Here is a 16,062-nt window from a genome sequence, read left to right as displayed (position 1 = left end):
TCCAGCATCTGTGCCGTGGATCCTCGCAGCGGCCCACAGGGAGCGCCGAGTCCTGAGAGGAAAGCCTCCATGAATACCAATTTAGCCCGATGGATTTAGCAGCTTTGACGAGTGCGTCACAGAGGAATTTACTCGAATATTCCTGCTTTCCATATTAATGACATGCAGAAGGAGGTAGGAGCTGTTCAGCAGAGGGATGAGTGTGTGTGTATGTGTGTGTTAGGGAGGCGGCAGAGGGTTAAACAGCTTGTGCTGCAGCTCTGTGGCATTAATGAGTCCATCTCTCCAGTTGTGTTTGTTAACACCATTTTCATTGAATAAAGCTGATCTATAAAGAAGTATTTTAAAGCCGTTTTATTGACTACATGTAGACTGGTAGGCTGGCAAAAAAACCCATTATCATCCAAGGAAGAGCCTTGATCCAATCAACCAATCAGCACAGCCATTTTGTTGGCTACATCACTCCATTAGGTTTGTTCACTTAGTGCAGATCCTCTAGTCAATGAGATTATATAACATTTTGAAAAAGTAAGGGGACATGTAATATCGCAATCTTTATGATTCACCTGCAACTTCAACTTAATAACAATATAAAGAAAACATGTTTACAGACATAAAACGATTCAGGCCTCTATACCTAATGTATCCCTTCATCATAACTGTACAAGGCTTGAACATTCATACAACTCTATTGTTTACAAAAGGGGCACTAGGAAGTTATGGATCAGAATTTCAAATTTTAATATTTACTATATTAATGAGGTAATTACACTTCGCCAAAACTGAATAAAAAAAGCTGTTCTCAGAGGAGAACAAGCTAGAAATGTGACATGCTCCACCAAATATAAAACAGCAACAACATGCATCTCTACATTTGAAATGTTCTTAAAAGCACTAAAATGCTAGGATTAAGCATCAAATTTCAATACTTTTGACCAAATATCTTGATACTACTATTGTGACTATATTGTTACTTCAGAAAAGTAATTTCGGAAAATTCCATCACTTAACAGTAATTCAAACTTTAAAATCTGAATAAGGCAACACCTCTTATCATGATAAAACAACATCAGAAATGTCAGATGTCTCATATTACAAAAACGACCTACAGTATCTTGTATTGCCCGGCCCTAGGTGACGCCACAGTGGCTCCGTCCACTAATTTATATAGTCACTGGCATTCCCTGTAAATCTAAAACAAAAAGTGTTCACACTGCCACCCTAAACCCACCCTCCACTTAGGCCCAGCCCACCCATTATGCAGGTTTACCTGACGTTGTCTTCAGGCTCCGGCTCGCTGTCACTGTCCTCAGCTTTCCTCTTCACCCCCCTGTTGTCTGCGCTGTCACTTGTCCCCGCAGATGACTGGCCAGACCGACAAAAAACCAGGGTAAAAAAAACAAAAGAGAGAAAGATCAGAAGACATTCAACATTGAAAATGAAAACTCTCATAGGTAAGATTTTAAAACCACAACCATAAAGTTATATATTTAAATGTTTCTTTCAGTGTATACAATGGAAACTAAAGACGGCTTAACATTACCATCTGATCGGTCAGCAACATATAAGACAAAGAAAAGCAATAAATGATCCCATCTGAAAAGATGGAATTATGGCGTTAAGCCTTTTAGCTCAAAGAGTGACTTAAAAATTCAGTAGTTGGCCGTACTAATTTTCAGCCCCTAACCTTTATTTGGTGTCTCTTACTTACATATCAGTAATGATATCTGAAATTAAAAATATTTCATACACATTTTTGCCATACAGATAAACACAACATATGACAGTTATGTTCATTATAGCATCAATAAAAAGCATTGTATTCAACAGTGGTGTTTATTGCTACCTCATTCAGAAAGGGCAGTTGAAATATCTTTTTACTGATAAGGAGTCATATGCTGGCTGCTACAGCAGCTGGAAGTTTGTGGTTTGTTTTTTTTTTTACATTTGAAACGAGGTGGTGTTGGAACCCCCCCCCCCCCCCCGAAAAAAACACTACCTTAGCTACTTAGCCTTCCCATCTTCCTGAAGCCTTTGTGCTCTTTTCATTCATGTGCAAATGTATGGCTGACTATTGTTCGCCGATACATTTAACGCTTCCCACGGGTAGGAAATTTAACAGCTTAACAGACATGTTAAATAGAAACACGACCATGAGCTGAACCAAAATACGGTGCCCATATTCAAGCAGACTGCTGTTCAGCAACAATCCTACTCACCAAGAAAAGGTGACACGGATTCAAAACCACTGGCAGCATGAAATTTTAACAAGTCAAAGGACATTTTCAAGGATGCTGATAAACTTTTAGCTGCTGAAGAATTAAATTCTTCTGATTTTAAACATGCTGTACTGATCAAGGACTGTTAGATTTCTACTGGGTGATAATAAAGAAAATATATCTTTCCAATTATGTCCATCCAATAGAGTTAGACTGCATTCTCCATGTACCAGCCAAATGGCACCTCAAATGTTTAAAGTGCATCTCTAGTCAACCATGTGTTCATAGTAAAGTCCAACTCCTTTAGATGCATGTGACCATTTGCCATTTGTGATCATAACTGAAAACAACTCCACTTCACCAGTTTAACACATTAAAATGTGTTTAAGGTCTTGAGTACTACTGCACATGTGAGAAGTAGTTTAAAGCCCTTCGTGGCTCCAAAGGGATATGATAAATTGCCTCCAAGGATGTCACTCAGTGGTCATTTGCATTGTGGATATTGTGGCCAGGTTTTGAAAAGCAGCCTACAACAGTATCAAACTTCTATAACTCTTGGGACTCATTATGGACAGTTACAAAACAAATGATCAAAATTGATACAGCACACCTCGAGATATCGCCTTTTTTATTCCACACATTTTTTCCTTTTTAAAAACCTGCGGCCTTCACTACCCATAATGCGTATTAATGTTTTACCTCATTAACTTTGTTGATTTTTGTAAATATATGCATGTTGTGAATTTGATGGTAGCAACACATTTCAAACCAGTTGGGAAAGGGGCAACAAAACACTGGGACTAGTTTCACCATTTTGATATAAAGGATATTGCTACAGGAGTTCAAAATCACTTTGTAAAACTGTTATCGATAAACAGTTTGTTTGCAAGTGCGTGCATTTTGTTTTGGGAATGATCATCTTTCAAAAAGAAGTTTAAAAAATAAAATAATGTTTTTTGTGCGTGTGTTCACTTTCCAATTCACCACAAACTTACATTGCCACCGTTCCTTATCATGGCCTTCAGGGACTGAGCAGCATCCTGCAGAATAAAGAGACATGATGATGATAATTCATCACCACGTTACACTCCCAGTAGACCTCACTTTTGCACTGTGCAATACAAACTCATAACCCATTTCTCATTTTGGTTTGCACCAACTGGACAATTTTTAAAACCCATATTTATTATTTATTAACAACACAATGCCACGCGGTTTACAATTACACTGTTCATATTGCACAATATCATTATACATGTATATACATGTCCATTCTATTTCTTACCTTTTTATCATATCGTTTATTTTTTACTATTATTACTATTGTTTATTGTAACATTACTGTCCTTTCTGCTGTGACACAGAAATGTCCCTGGCAAATAAAGGAATTCTGAATCTCATTCTGAACACTAGTCTGACTGGACCTGAAGAGGAGTGAGAATAAAAAATAATAATAATTTCTGTTTTAATAATTGTTGTTGTTCTTTAGTTGAGAATCAGTATTATTTACACACATCATTTAAATTGTTTTTGTGGGGATTACAATGTGTAAACTGAGCCTTCAGCCAGGGTGATGGGTTTAGGAGGGTCAACATAAATCAGGAAACCAATAGTCTGTAAGTGAGTGAGACAATTTTTTTCAGTAATTCTGCAGATTTTTGCAGTAATTCATATGATTATTGAATAAGATGATTGAGGTGAATTTATTTTTTTTGTTGGATAATAATGAATCAGGATTATCATGACTGAGTATACTTATTGCAACCTGCCACAAAAACTTTTGTCTCATCCCGAACTGTGACATCTAGATTGTGATTTATTGACACACACATTAAACAACAGGTCAAAATCTGTGTGGTAGCTCTTTGAAAACTATGACAAAGAAGAATACACATTTTCATTGTCAAACTTCTTCAGTAAACTCAGTTGTTGTTCAGACCTGGAGCTTGAGTTCCAGAGATTCACAGAAACTCCATATTATTCATGAACGATCTGTCGTACCTTGTTGTGTTGCTCCCTGGACTGCATCCTCATGTCGAAGGCCTGGTGCCGAGCGTTCTGGACTGCCTCAGGTCGGTCTCGTCTCCCAAGAGCATGAGGGGCAAACTGGCCCGTAGTCATGTAAGCGGGGCCCCGCTGCTGATCCATCTGAGATAATACAGGAAAAAATAAAACATGAATAAACAACTGTCACCCCTTTGAGAATTATCTATGATATATAGAAACAATAACGTTTATTTTATATACACTTTATTCCAGCTCTAAAGAAGCCTGTGTTTACAAAAAAAAAACAACTCCTTATCAACAAAATCATCATCCATCTTCTTTACTCACCTTCATCCTCTTTTTCTTCTCCTTCATTCTCCTCTTGAAACCTTCCTAAAAGAAAGTAAATGTGAAGCCTTATCAGACACTGAAAGAATTAAATCAAGGTAAAGGTAAATCAAGCAGAAAGAAATTGTACTGTTGTAATGTTTCTGGCTGAAGTTAAGTGTTTCAGTTTGGCTCTTATTGCTGGGTATCATTTGACCTCGAGACTTGGTCCTAAAACCAGTGATCTTTTCCAAAAGACCTTCACAAAACAGGAACTATCTAAGAATAATTAACAAGAAATTAAACGCAAATGTTAATATTTTGGTTTCCAACACTCCTGACGGCCTGAATCTTTCTATAAACTAAAAACTATAATGATAGCTGTGTGAAATTCTCACATCGTCCTCTTTGCGTTTCTTGAAGATATTGTCCTCAGCCACGCCAACTGCCTGCATTATCAGCTCGACTCGCTCCAGCTCGACATAGCCATTCTCTGTCAGGTAGCCCTACAGACAAACACAAGTTGGGTTATTCAAAGCACACGACAGTCTGAGATTCTCTTAAGAAAAATAATCCGCGACTGGAATGGGGGAGTGGTACAAGTTTGTGTATATACTCACTCCAGTTTTGTGCACAACGTCTTTGTAGATGTTGACCAGTCGATCTATTGCTCCCTCTCTGTACAAAACAACACCAGTGAATAATTAAAGACGAGTTAATCAGTGTAAATTTAAATGAGGATTAGGCCAGGACATTAAGCTGACACCAAACACTGATTTATCAGGAAACTTGGCTGGCCTCACAGGCATGCTGGAAGGTAACCAAGTCACATTTTAAGCTCTATTTACCCTCATACAAATAAGAAACACTACAGAAGAACAGTACAACACAACAATAGAAGTCTGAGCTTCTCCGCCAGTGTTGGAGGTTATAGTGAAGCACAAGCAGGATTACAGTCAATGTGAAAGTGTATAATCAGGCTGTCTTCAACACCTGCGCAATTTAAAGCAACACAATGCAACTGTCCTGCAATTAACCCTGGTTTTGTGGAGCTTAAAGAAAGCAGACGTCTCGCCCATGTCTGGGTCAGCTTCTGGGGTAACACCAGAATCATTTAGTTGGCAGAGAGGAAACATTAATAAATCCTGTATATCTATCTTACTATTTATTTTCAAGACCAAAGGTCTTTCATTTTAATAACCAAGTCCCGTTTTTAAAGGGTTTTTAAAAAAGGACCAATGTGTACAATTTCCACCAATATTCAAAGCAGATTTAAGAATGAAAAAGGGGTCCTGAAGCTCACCTAATTTCTAAGGACGGCAGATGTGGCAGGAAATCATTTCCAACAAAGAAACACATGAAGACCCAGTCGTCGATGCTTCTCTCAAAATCAAAGGGAAACGGCAGACTGGCCATGGTCAGCTCTCTGGCGAGGTACTGAAAACATGAAGGGGCAGTAGACACTTATTTTTGAGGTTTGGTTTGCTCTGGTCATTGTTAGCTCAAACATTCATTAGACAACACATTCAAAGCTACAACTTGTGCAAAATCAAAAATGTCTTCATAGATTAATGACAGGCATCATTCAATCATAAGAGTAATTTCTGAAATACTCTGCACTATGGTAATTAAGTGGATGCAATAGGGCTACCTCTACATTTTCAGTTGTATAGGCTAAAAAGATGAGAAATATACCTCACGCAGCACACAGAGCCTGATGAATATGAACTCCTGTTCAGACACTGGCATGGAGCCTGCAAACTCATCATGCTGAAAAACAGAGGACAAATGTATAAAAACAAATATTGTAAAATTCACATCCAATTAAGACAAAACCCAAGCACCAAGCTGACAATCATCCACTCCAGAGTCAGAGCTTTCATTACATTTTAACTGCTAACTAGACACTAGGTGTATTGCTCCGGTTACCGAAATTTCCCTCTGCTAAATATTGCCATCAAAACGCTCTTACTGATCAATGAGAGTTTAAAATATGCTATTTTTACACTTAGTTTCTGGTATCTAAACAAACATTATGCTATCATAAAAACACCATCCATGTCACATACCTTCTATAAATTATATAATTAAAGATGTTGACAGAAAACTAAAATGAGCAGAACTCACCTCTCCCTGTTTCTCTCTGGCTGTCCCCTGACAATCTTTGATTTCGTGACCGACCTGCCCACAGAGTGCACAGGGGCGGGGCTTGTTGGGTTTGAACTCCTCTCTGATGATGGTGAAGTTTGGCTCATGGGTGGCCAGGCCCAGCATGATCAAGTCAGCTGACCAGGCAGAACGAAAAAATATGTTATTTAAGAAAGATACAAGATGGCTGATAACTATCAGTTACTTAGTGTGTATTTTAATAAAACGTATTCATTTCAGAGGGTTTATTTTAAGGCTTACCATCAGCTCCACACAGGCAGTGGTGTGTGTTGGGGTCGTGGTTGGGTTGACCTGTCAAAGCGAATAACAAAGGTGACTGAGCAAGAGACTCAGACTTGACTTATGTTCATGTCAGTATATTTTTGATGATGCTACTCAACAACACTTTCACCTTTCTATGTTTTCAGCCTGGAAATAATGTATGATACTGTTTTGTTTTGTGTGCTTTATCTATATGAGCCTACTTCACATGATTTTTTGCACATGTATACATTTCTACTGGCTTGTAAGGCTGTGTTTTATGATCTTTTGAATATTATTACTTTTGTTGTTCATGATGTATCCTATACTGTATATGTGCTTTAATCCTTTGTACTGCAGCAGGTGTTTGGCAGCTGTACCTCTCTGTCTCCTGATAAAGTCCATAATCTTGTGTTCGCCTTCACCAGGAACACTGGCATCAGACAGGAAGACCTGAATAACATTCAGTAAAGGTTAACGGTTTGTGACCGTGAACACTGTTCATATAAAAACACACCAACAGAGTACAACATCAACAACCAAGAGGTGAAAAGATTCTTAATTCATGTTCAGTCTTCCATCATTTGTTTTGTCAAAACAGCTGCTAACAATTCTGGCAGTATCTGAAAGCCTGAATAGTAAAGTTACACTTACAGTGACATTGCTCCACCCTGGATCGTTGCTGAGTCTGTCTGCAACGTAGTATCGAAGACACTTTGCCAGGTTGTCCATAAACTCAGTTCCCTGGAGACATAAATAATCAAATTTGTAATTCTGCTGTTAGGGAATATTTAAACAACTTTTATTTACACACAAAACACACATTGAGGAAAAGGCGCCCTCTTTTGCAAGTGAGTCACGTGTAAATAATAAAACAAAAACTTTAAATCAAAATAACATCACAAGTAGCCATAAAATAAGTTAACGTGACGTAGGAAAATCAGACTGATGGATTTCACTTTTAAAAAAACTGAATGTAGTGCTTAACCCACTCACCGGTGTGATGCAGTTGCTGTCGAACCTCTCTTTAATCTCCTCGGGTGGAAGATAACCTCCTGTAGAGGAAAACAACATGTTAGTTTACACTGAGCATGAAGGGTAAATAAAAAGAGAAAGTGAAACATTTATCAATAAACACCACTACTGCTAAACAAGAAGAATTAATTCACAAATGAGAGTGAGTTGATAACAACAGTTAATCAATTAACTGTCTTCTATGAAATTATTCACAAACATTTTAAATAGTTAATCAGTTTGAGTACATTTTAAGCAAAACAGTCAAAATTATCTGATTCCCGCCTCTTAAATCTGAAAATGTTCTGGCTTTTTTCCTTCTCTATGACAGTTGACAGAAAATCTATCAGTTGTCAACAAAAAAATACATTCAAGGATGTCAGCTTGGCATTTGGAAAACACTGATGCACATTTTTCACTATTTTCTGACATTTTATAGATCAAACATCTAATTGATGAAACAATCAACGGTGAAAATAATTATCAGTTGCAGCCCTTCAAAATTCAGCTAACTTAACCAAATTTAGCAGTGAAATGATTATGTTGCTGTCCTAGGTTAAGAGCGCTGAGGGCCGGAGAGTGTTTCCACTCTCAGATAAGTGTAAACTATGCTTCAGGTAGATAAAACTGGTACAGGTACAACTGTGGAGGAGTTAATACCACTGCAAAAAGACACTCAATGGGACGGGGGTGATGCTGCTCCTTTTAATAACTGTAACTTACTGTATAAAAAAGTAGCTCACCAGGTGTGTTTTTAAAGTCTGGATAAATCTCTACAACTACTCTCTCCAACATGACAAAACATCTGCTCTTTTGAGTCATCAGTATTTTTCTTCCCAGAGTTCAGCGAAAACACCATCACGTGGATAATGTTGATGTGAAGTAGCTCAGTCAACATATATTCCCATTATTTATTCATCATCGAGGAGTGTAGGGATGTAAAAATATCAAACACCTCTCTGGATGATCTCCTCCCTGATGCGATTCTTCTCATCAGTCAACTCCACTCCTTCTTTCGAGGCGCGAAACCGCCGAGAGCGCTGCTGGTTCATTTTGGCCCGTGGAGCCTGATCAGTTAAACAAGATGTTATTTTCAATGTGCAGTCAAAACCAACCAAACTGATGACTAAACTACCAGTAAATAATTGATTCCCTGGCAGATATGCGATTTGGCTTCTCTGGCTGCAGGTTTCCGTCACTGACAGTTACTCACCACTCCATCGATGGCCATGTAGAGAACTCTCCTGGGTCGCACAATATTGAACAGGCGGTCAATGTACTCAAAAATGGCGACCATCATCTCATCTTCATTTTTGGGCGCAGGTCTGTGGACAGCAGAGATCTTATTGTGAGCGTACTACTTTGTATATATTAGATGGACCCTGCCACCTTTCTAGCTTCAAACAGTGTTCTGGAGACATTATTTTCCCCTGAGGAAAGCTTGTTTTTATCATCTTTGGATAAATAAATGTTTTTAGTTCTGAGTTTTAATTTCTTCTCAAAAACGTTTCTCTTCAAAAAGGAATAAAATATGTAAAATCCTCTTATTCCACATTAAAATGATTTAATTAATATGTTCTGATTTATTTCCTTCTATACGAGTAAACTGAAAGAGAGAAACAAAATATTAGCAGTATTACTTGCAAACAGAAAATGTAGTCGTGAAATGCACAAAAGTTAATTCATACTTGTCTTCTGGATGTGTACAAGGGTGAATGATCCCGTTCATGTCCAAGTACAAATTGTCAAATTCCACCTCGTTGGGGTTCGGCTTGGTTGTATCAACAGGAACACGGACTCCATTGCACTCTTTACCCTGTGAAGATTAAAATAAAAGGACACATCACTTTGACTTAAGACATCCCGGACTTAACCCAGACAACTGTTTCTGATCTACGTACTGAACACAAAACTGTGTGAAGAATCTGTATTCCACAAACATGTTAGTATCTTCATGTTCCAAACGTGTGTTAACGGCTTTTAAAATGTTAGTTGAGGCGGGAAGACCTAAAAATTTCGAACTTCATCCACCAGACTCAGTGCAGAGGTAAAACAAGTTATTACAGATAGTCGGTCAATATTTTCAAACATAGACGTTTTACATCTTTACCAACCAATACATATTCGATTGGGGTATCAAATAGTGCTAGGCTGTATGTTGAAGTGGTCGTTAGGGTAGTCTGAAGTTAAGGACAAACAACTACGCAGTTTTGTTTACATCCTCGCTCGAACTTCCCCCGTGTGTCGTGTTTTGTTAACTGCTGTCTGACGAACCGAAACCTTCGGACCCAAAACAGTACACCGACGACACATTAATGGCCGCAAAGCTTCAGAACTGCTTGCAGTCCGTGATTGTTTAGTTTAAAAGAAGGATATCGACCCTTAAAGGTTCCCGATAATGCGACATACAAACTGACCCGGTTGCTAGCTAAGATGCTATCCACTTACCTTCTCCTCAAGACAATGTACAATGATTGACGGATATTTTCGGCTGAGCCATCGGAAAAACGCCGGGACTCCCATCTCCGGTCAAGAATAGCTTCTCTGTCAGCTTATAAAAATACGGACTCGTATCAAACAGTTAAAATAGCTCAATTAAAACACGCAACTTGTCCAGAATGAGTTCCAACAGCTCTGCTACATGCTGTTCGCCATGAACATTGTGTACTTTTTCCGGTTCATATCTTGTATTTCCGGATCAGGATCCGGAGAGTCAAGTGGGCCCACAGCGACACCAATGGCCTTAATCTGCACTACAGGCAGCAGTATGATTTTTATTTCCTGGGAAGAATTAAGTTTATTTTTGCTATTTTTTGTTGTTGTAGTTGTTGTTAAAATGTCACGGCACTTGTACTCTTATAATTAAATGAATACTGTTTAGCATGATCAATTACATTTGAATTATTATTATTATTATTATTATTATTATTATTATTATTATTATTGTTATCTATAATCTTCCTGCAGGTTATGAAGCCCAATATCTCAGCCAGCATACAGTATACACAACCCTCTATCCTAAGACCTTCAATTAAATATGGAAATTAATCCACCAAAACCGTCTTCAGCTAGAGAAAATGAAATAAACCCCAGGAAGACCAACAGAGGAGGAATCCCCCTCCCTGAATAGACAGACAGGGCTGCAGTAAATTAACATTGCGGTTGACATTACGTAGCCTTCATAGACTTTACATATAGCCTATGTGAGGTAACTTCAGATGTCTTCAAACAGCCCTGTGCCACATGACCTCCTCTCCATAGAGACCTAGAGGAGGACAGACTACAAAAAAACAAAAGGGAAAACTCAAGCACACCACAACGATATTATTGTTCTGTCACTAACAGTTGGTGTCCGTTAAATGTTCTGTTGCTGGTAGCAGCCATGTGTTACTGACACAGCTCAAGCTGAACTATTACTGGTAGATCACTTTTACTTTATATCAACAGGAACCTTTTATCCACCGTCTGAATGAGCTTTTATTGCAGCTCTTTTGTTATCATTGAGTTATAAATGTTAGTGTCCCTGCGATCACTTTATTTCTAAATAAAACTAGCTAATACAGCTAGTCAGCGGTCTGAGGCCAACATGTTGCTGACACAACATTCTGAGAACTGTTTGTCTACTGTTGATGATATGAAGGTTTAACTAGCAATTAAACTTAAAGTGGAAACAGATAACTTTTTTAATTCTTTTTTTAAATCTACTTTTCTAATGCTTTTGGCGCCACTGTCTTAGCAACATGGCTCCTGCTAGCGGCCTGTCTACTGTCTGATGCAAAAAACAACTGTAAGAATAGTAAAACAGCCGCATGTACTGTAGGCAGGATTTGTCACTTACTGATCTCGTGGAAAGAATGCTGGTTTTGAAGGGCCTCAAGTCGCTGTAGTGAGAGGAAACACATAACAAGGGGGGAACACATTTTGACACAACACCGGAGCGTTGTCCATCGAGTGAATGCCTGTCCGCTCGCTCTGGTTTTACCTCGGTGTCTGTCACTCTCCCTCTTCACCCTTCTTTGTCCCCTCCATCAGTGGGGTTGTTTTTCATTTGCAATGTAGAGTTTCCACAGTTATTTCAGTTGCTCCACAGTTACCTGAGAATTGTGACTGAGGAAAACAATGCCTCTTCTTGTTTTGGATGCACAATGGCAGACTTAATTTTTGTGGGGGAAAATCCCGCCTGGTGACAGACCAAATAGTATAATAAAAGTGAAACTTATTGGGACACAATCTTTATGCAGATGTTGTCAGCCATTACACTGTGCAATTGGTATTTACTTCAGAAGTTAAAGCAAAAAAGTTGTCTATTCCCAGTTCAACTTTACATGACAGCAACGTCTTAAAGGGCCAGTGTGTAGGATTTACTGACATCTAGTGGGGAGGGTTTCAGATTGCAACCAACTGAATACCCCTCGTCCTACCGTTCCCTACACTGGCCACCAAAAAAAGGAAAAACACGAAAGGCCCTTTGTATAGTCAGTGGTTTGTCTGTTTCGGGCTACTGTAGTACTCTGTAGAAACAAACGGCTAATTCTAAGTTAACAAAGACACTGCAATTGTTAGTTTCAGGTGATCATACAACTACATTATCTTCCATTTCCATTCGCCAATAATTCCCCCTTAAATCCTACACAATGGACCTTTTTAACAATAATGATAACTGTTGTTGCAGATTTCATTAAAGATTGCATTTTTAACATTTCACTGAACGACTTTCAAATGTGCAAAATGTGTGAGCCTTGTCCATATTCCCTGTAATGGTAGCGCGTTTGAATCTCCATCATCCACGGTCTGATGTTACATAATGCTCCTTTAATGGGGACTCTCTGAACAGATGCCCTCTCGCTTCACAACCCCGCAGCACCACGTTTAAGGTGAATTAGATTTTTTTCCCTCCTCGTCTCTCTGGCTGATGCAGGGAGGGGGGAGAGGGGCCATTAGCCTCCCCTCTTCAGGCAGGGCGGGTCTGACATCAACACTGCAGTATTATTACTGCAAAGAGCTGCTGATGGAAAACACTTGGCCTGCTCCGACAGGCCATTTCCATAAACATTTACGCTAGAGTCGCAGGTAATAGGATGAAGCCATCATTTTGGTGTTTATGGAGGAAACGGAGGAAGATCTGATGTAAATCCCAGATGTGAGAGTCGCAACACAAACCTCCCACTCAGACAGAGCTCAGGAATGTGACATGAACATACACTCTGACAGCTGCAGATGATGCATTCACTGATTTATGTAAAGATTCGTGCTGATTGTGGGCTTTGGTTAGCTGTAGGCTAATTACCAAAGACACTTTGTTAATAAACAATTGAAAATTAACTTTACTTAAACAAACTAAGAACAATATTATCCCCAAGTCAGTCAGTACCTGAGTTTAATTCAAGCAGCTAAAAGCAGAAAAAATTCTTTCTTTCTTTAAACAGAATAAAACCAAATCAAAACATGCAGATTGAGTCTTTTATGAGCTGATTTTTCTACCATTCTGTGACTTGATTTCCTCCAACGTGCAGATGACATAAAGAGGCAGAGCGCCCTCACCTGGTAGGTCATGAGCACTACAAACAACCTCTCTCATCCTCCTTATGTGTGTGTGTGCCTGTAGGAATGTGACTATGTACATTTACTCAAGTACTGTATTTTTGTTATATGTAGAAGGACATTTTGTATCAGATGCTTTACTTTTCAGATACTTTTACTTAGTACGATTCACACGTCTTCACAATGTCAAAAAACTACATCTTCTGTTTCCATTATTGTGATTGAGAAACCCCTCGTGCAGGCCTAGTTAACTCTTTTTTTAAAAGGGCTAGATTTGAAAAAAAAAGAGAAGTACCAAGGGGCTGAACATTTACATTCCATATATCTGACGTTTAAAGCTCGGAATTTTACCACGTTGGAACGACGCACTTCCTTATGTTTACAAAAAAGCAGGAAAGAAAACAACACACTTTTTTTTCCTTTTAGTAGGTTGCCAGTTTGACTCACATTTGGCCCACGGGCTGCCAGTTGAATAAGTGTTATTACAATTGAAAGTGTTCAAACTACTTAAGAGAGCAGAGTGGATGAAGTTGTTATGTGTAAAAAAGAAAGGAATAAGAATAAGAAAAATAATTGATAAATAATTTTAATAATTAGCTCAAAGGATATACTTTATAATAACCACCTTAGTTTATGCCAATTTGACTGTTAATAGACAATAAAAGGGTTTATAAACCAGGACTACTGAATTTATTCTTTAATTTTGCACACATAAATAAATGAATATATAAGATATATTTAGCTAAAAACTAAATTACGCAACAAAGTACTGACACAATTAATTGATTAATTGATTGACAGAAAATGTGTTGTAAGCATGTCATTACTGCATGTATGGGTCAGGTCTGCATGAGCGGTGGAACGTAACTAAATATATTTACTCAAGTTATTTTCTTTTCTTTTCTTTTCTTTTTTCTTCTTTTCTTTTCTACTTCATTTCTGAGAGAATCACTGAACCTTTTACTTCACTGCGTTTCTCTGACAGCTTTAACTGCTAGTTACCTTACATATTAATGTTCTTGCACAAAAAACATACGAAGACGTGAAATAGACATGAAATACGTCTTGCTATAAATTAAACTACCCATAAAAGTACAGCTGAAACGATTAGTTGACCAATCGATTGACAGGAAAACAACTGTCAACTATCTGATTCTATGATTAAGTCTTTTTTTTTTTTATCATGAATTGAATAAAAACATTGGATTTGTTGCTTTTCCTTTGAATAACTGGAATAACTTTAATGTATTTGTAATTATGTTTAGGTTTGGACTAAACAATCACTGTGAAGGAAATTGTGTTGACATTTCCAACCCAACAATCAATCAGCGGATGGAGAAAATGACTATTAACAATGATGTGAAGGTATGGCTTCACTTTACTGTTTAATGTATATGATCATTTAAAAAAAATGTAAATGCACGTTCATGGCTTAAACAAACTTAATATCTTTTTTAATATCAAGTTGCATTGTACTTAAAACAATGAAATGGAAATAATCCTGTCTACACACACACACACTGACACACACACACACACACACACACACACACACACACACACACACCTCAATGGCTTCCCTCCAGTCTCTGAGGATTCATTTTCTCACCAGGACGCTGCAGCTCTCGCTTAAGTATTCAAACAACAATTAATCTTATTGAATCTTTAATCTCTGGCTTCATCCAGGAGTTGATCTGTGTTTCAATGAGTTCAATTCTCACTTTAATGCTCACACAGCCGGAGCTCTGCGCAGGGACACGAGATATGAATTAACAGAAGTTTAATGAAAGACCTCGTCCAGGAAAAAGGATCTCTTTTTCCATCTTGTTAGTCCAATTCAGACTGTACTGTAGTTTCATGCTAACAGCGACACTGTGACTAAACGCATTAGGGCCTTTGATTAGCCTCTCCCTTTAGCCAACACATGAAAAGCTCAGCATGAAGTCACATGGTTTAGTACAGCAATCTGTGTCTCCAAGGTTGTGATGTGTCCTCGGCGGCTCGCAGGATGTCTTCACATCTGAGCCTCTTTGAGTTGGTTTCTACCCATTGTATTGCAGGAATAAAGGCCCGCCGGCTCTGTCTTTTCATCCCTCCAATGAAACAGACTGAAACTTCTCACGTCGGCATCTTTCAGCTGAATTTTTCCAAACGCTCTCATGTTTCTTTGGCTTTATGTTTTCAGGGGCCTTGTAATTGGTGCCATTTCTTTTTTTGTTGTTGTTTTGGTGGATCATCAGAGGTAGAAAAACTAACCACCAAAGGGAAAAATACTCAGTTACAAGACAAAATAGTGTTAAACATTCTTAAAAACTGCTACAATCAGTCCAATTGTATTAAGCTAGAGTTGCCAGGTAATCTATAGATCAAAAACAATGACAAAAACAAAAAAATAAATACAAAGAAAAGAAGAAGACCAGTGTCTGTGGCTATTGCAGGCCTCCTATAAGCCCATCTTGCCTGCTCCTCTGTACCTGCCTGCCCTAGCACTCATTGTGCATGACTGGAGTCTTCCACAAGACTGTTGCTAAAGCTATTAGTGAGCTAGTTGCACAAGAATGGAAGA

General features: G+C 38.3%; 1 protein-coding gene across 2 annotated transcripts in view; it reads right to left on the bottom strand.

Moving 5' to 3' along the window:
* The window catches only part of xrn2 (5'-3' exoribonuclease 2), a 40,847-nt gene extending 30,207 nt beyond the window's left edge, over nt 1–10,640 (bottom strand). The window contains exons 1-17 of one of the 2 annotated variants that reach the window (XM_030405302.1): nt 10,404–10,640; nt 9,644–9,771; nt 9,169–9,280; nt 8,911–9,022; nt 7,938–7,996; nt 7,596–7,685; nt 7,322–7,394; nt 6,942–6,992; nt 6,660–6,817; nt 6,228–6,302; nt 5,836–5,969; nt 5,153–5,210; nt 4,931–5,038; nt 4,554–4,598; nt 4,221–4,367; nt 3,215–3,259; nt 1,271–1,365 (exon numbers count right to left, since the gene is read on the bottom strand). In XM_030405302.1, the coding sequence (XP_030261162.1) occupies nt 1,271–1,365; nt 3,215–3,259; nt 4,221–4,367; nt 4,554–4,598; nt 4,931–5,038; nt 5,153–5,210; nt 5,836–5,969; nt 6,228–6,302; nt 6,660–6,817; nt 6,942–6,992; nt 7,322–7,394; nt 7,596–7,685; nt 7,938–7,996; nt 8,911–9,022; nt 9,169–9,280; nt 9,644–9,771; nt 10,404–10,478 (1,565 nt within the window). In that variant the 5' untranslated portion in view covers nt 10,479–10,640. The remainder of the gene's footprint in view (nt 1–1,270; nt 1,366–3,214; nt 3,260–4,220; nt 4,368–4,553; nt 4,599–4,930; nt 5,039–5,152; nt 5,211–5,835; nt 5,970–6,227; nt 6,303–6,659; nt 6,818–6,941; nt 6,993–7,321; nt 7,395–7,595; nt 7,686–7,937; nt 7,997–8,910; nt 9,023–9,168; nt 9,281–9,643; nt 9,772–10,403) is intronic. The other variant, XM_030405303.1, reaches the window with a different exon arrangement.
* Nucleotides 10,641–16,062: the final 5,422 nt, after the last annotated feature.

Source organism: Sparus aurata, chromosome 22 (genome assembly GCF_900880675.1).
Source record: "Sparus aurata chromosome 22, fSpaAur1.1, whole genome shotgun sequence".
Taxonomy (NCBI): Eukaryota; Metazoa; Chordata; class Actinopteri; order Spariformes; family Sparidae; genus Sparus; species Sparus aurata.
This window is presented reverse-complemented; position numbering and strand designations above follow the sequence as displayed.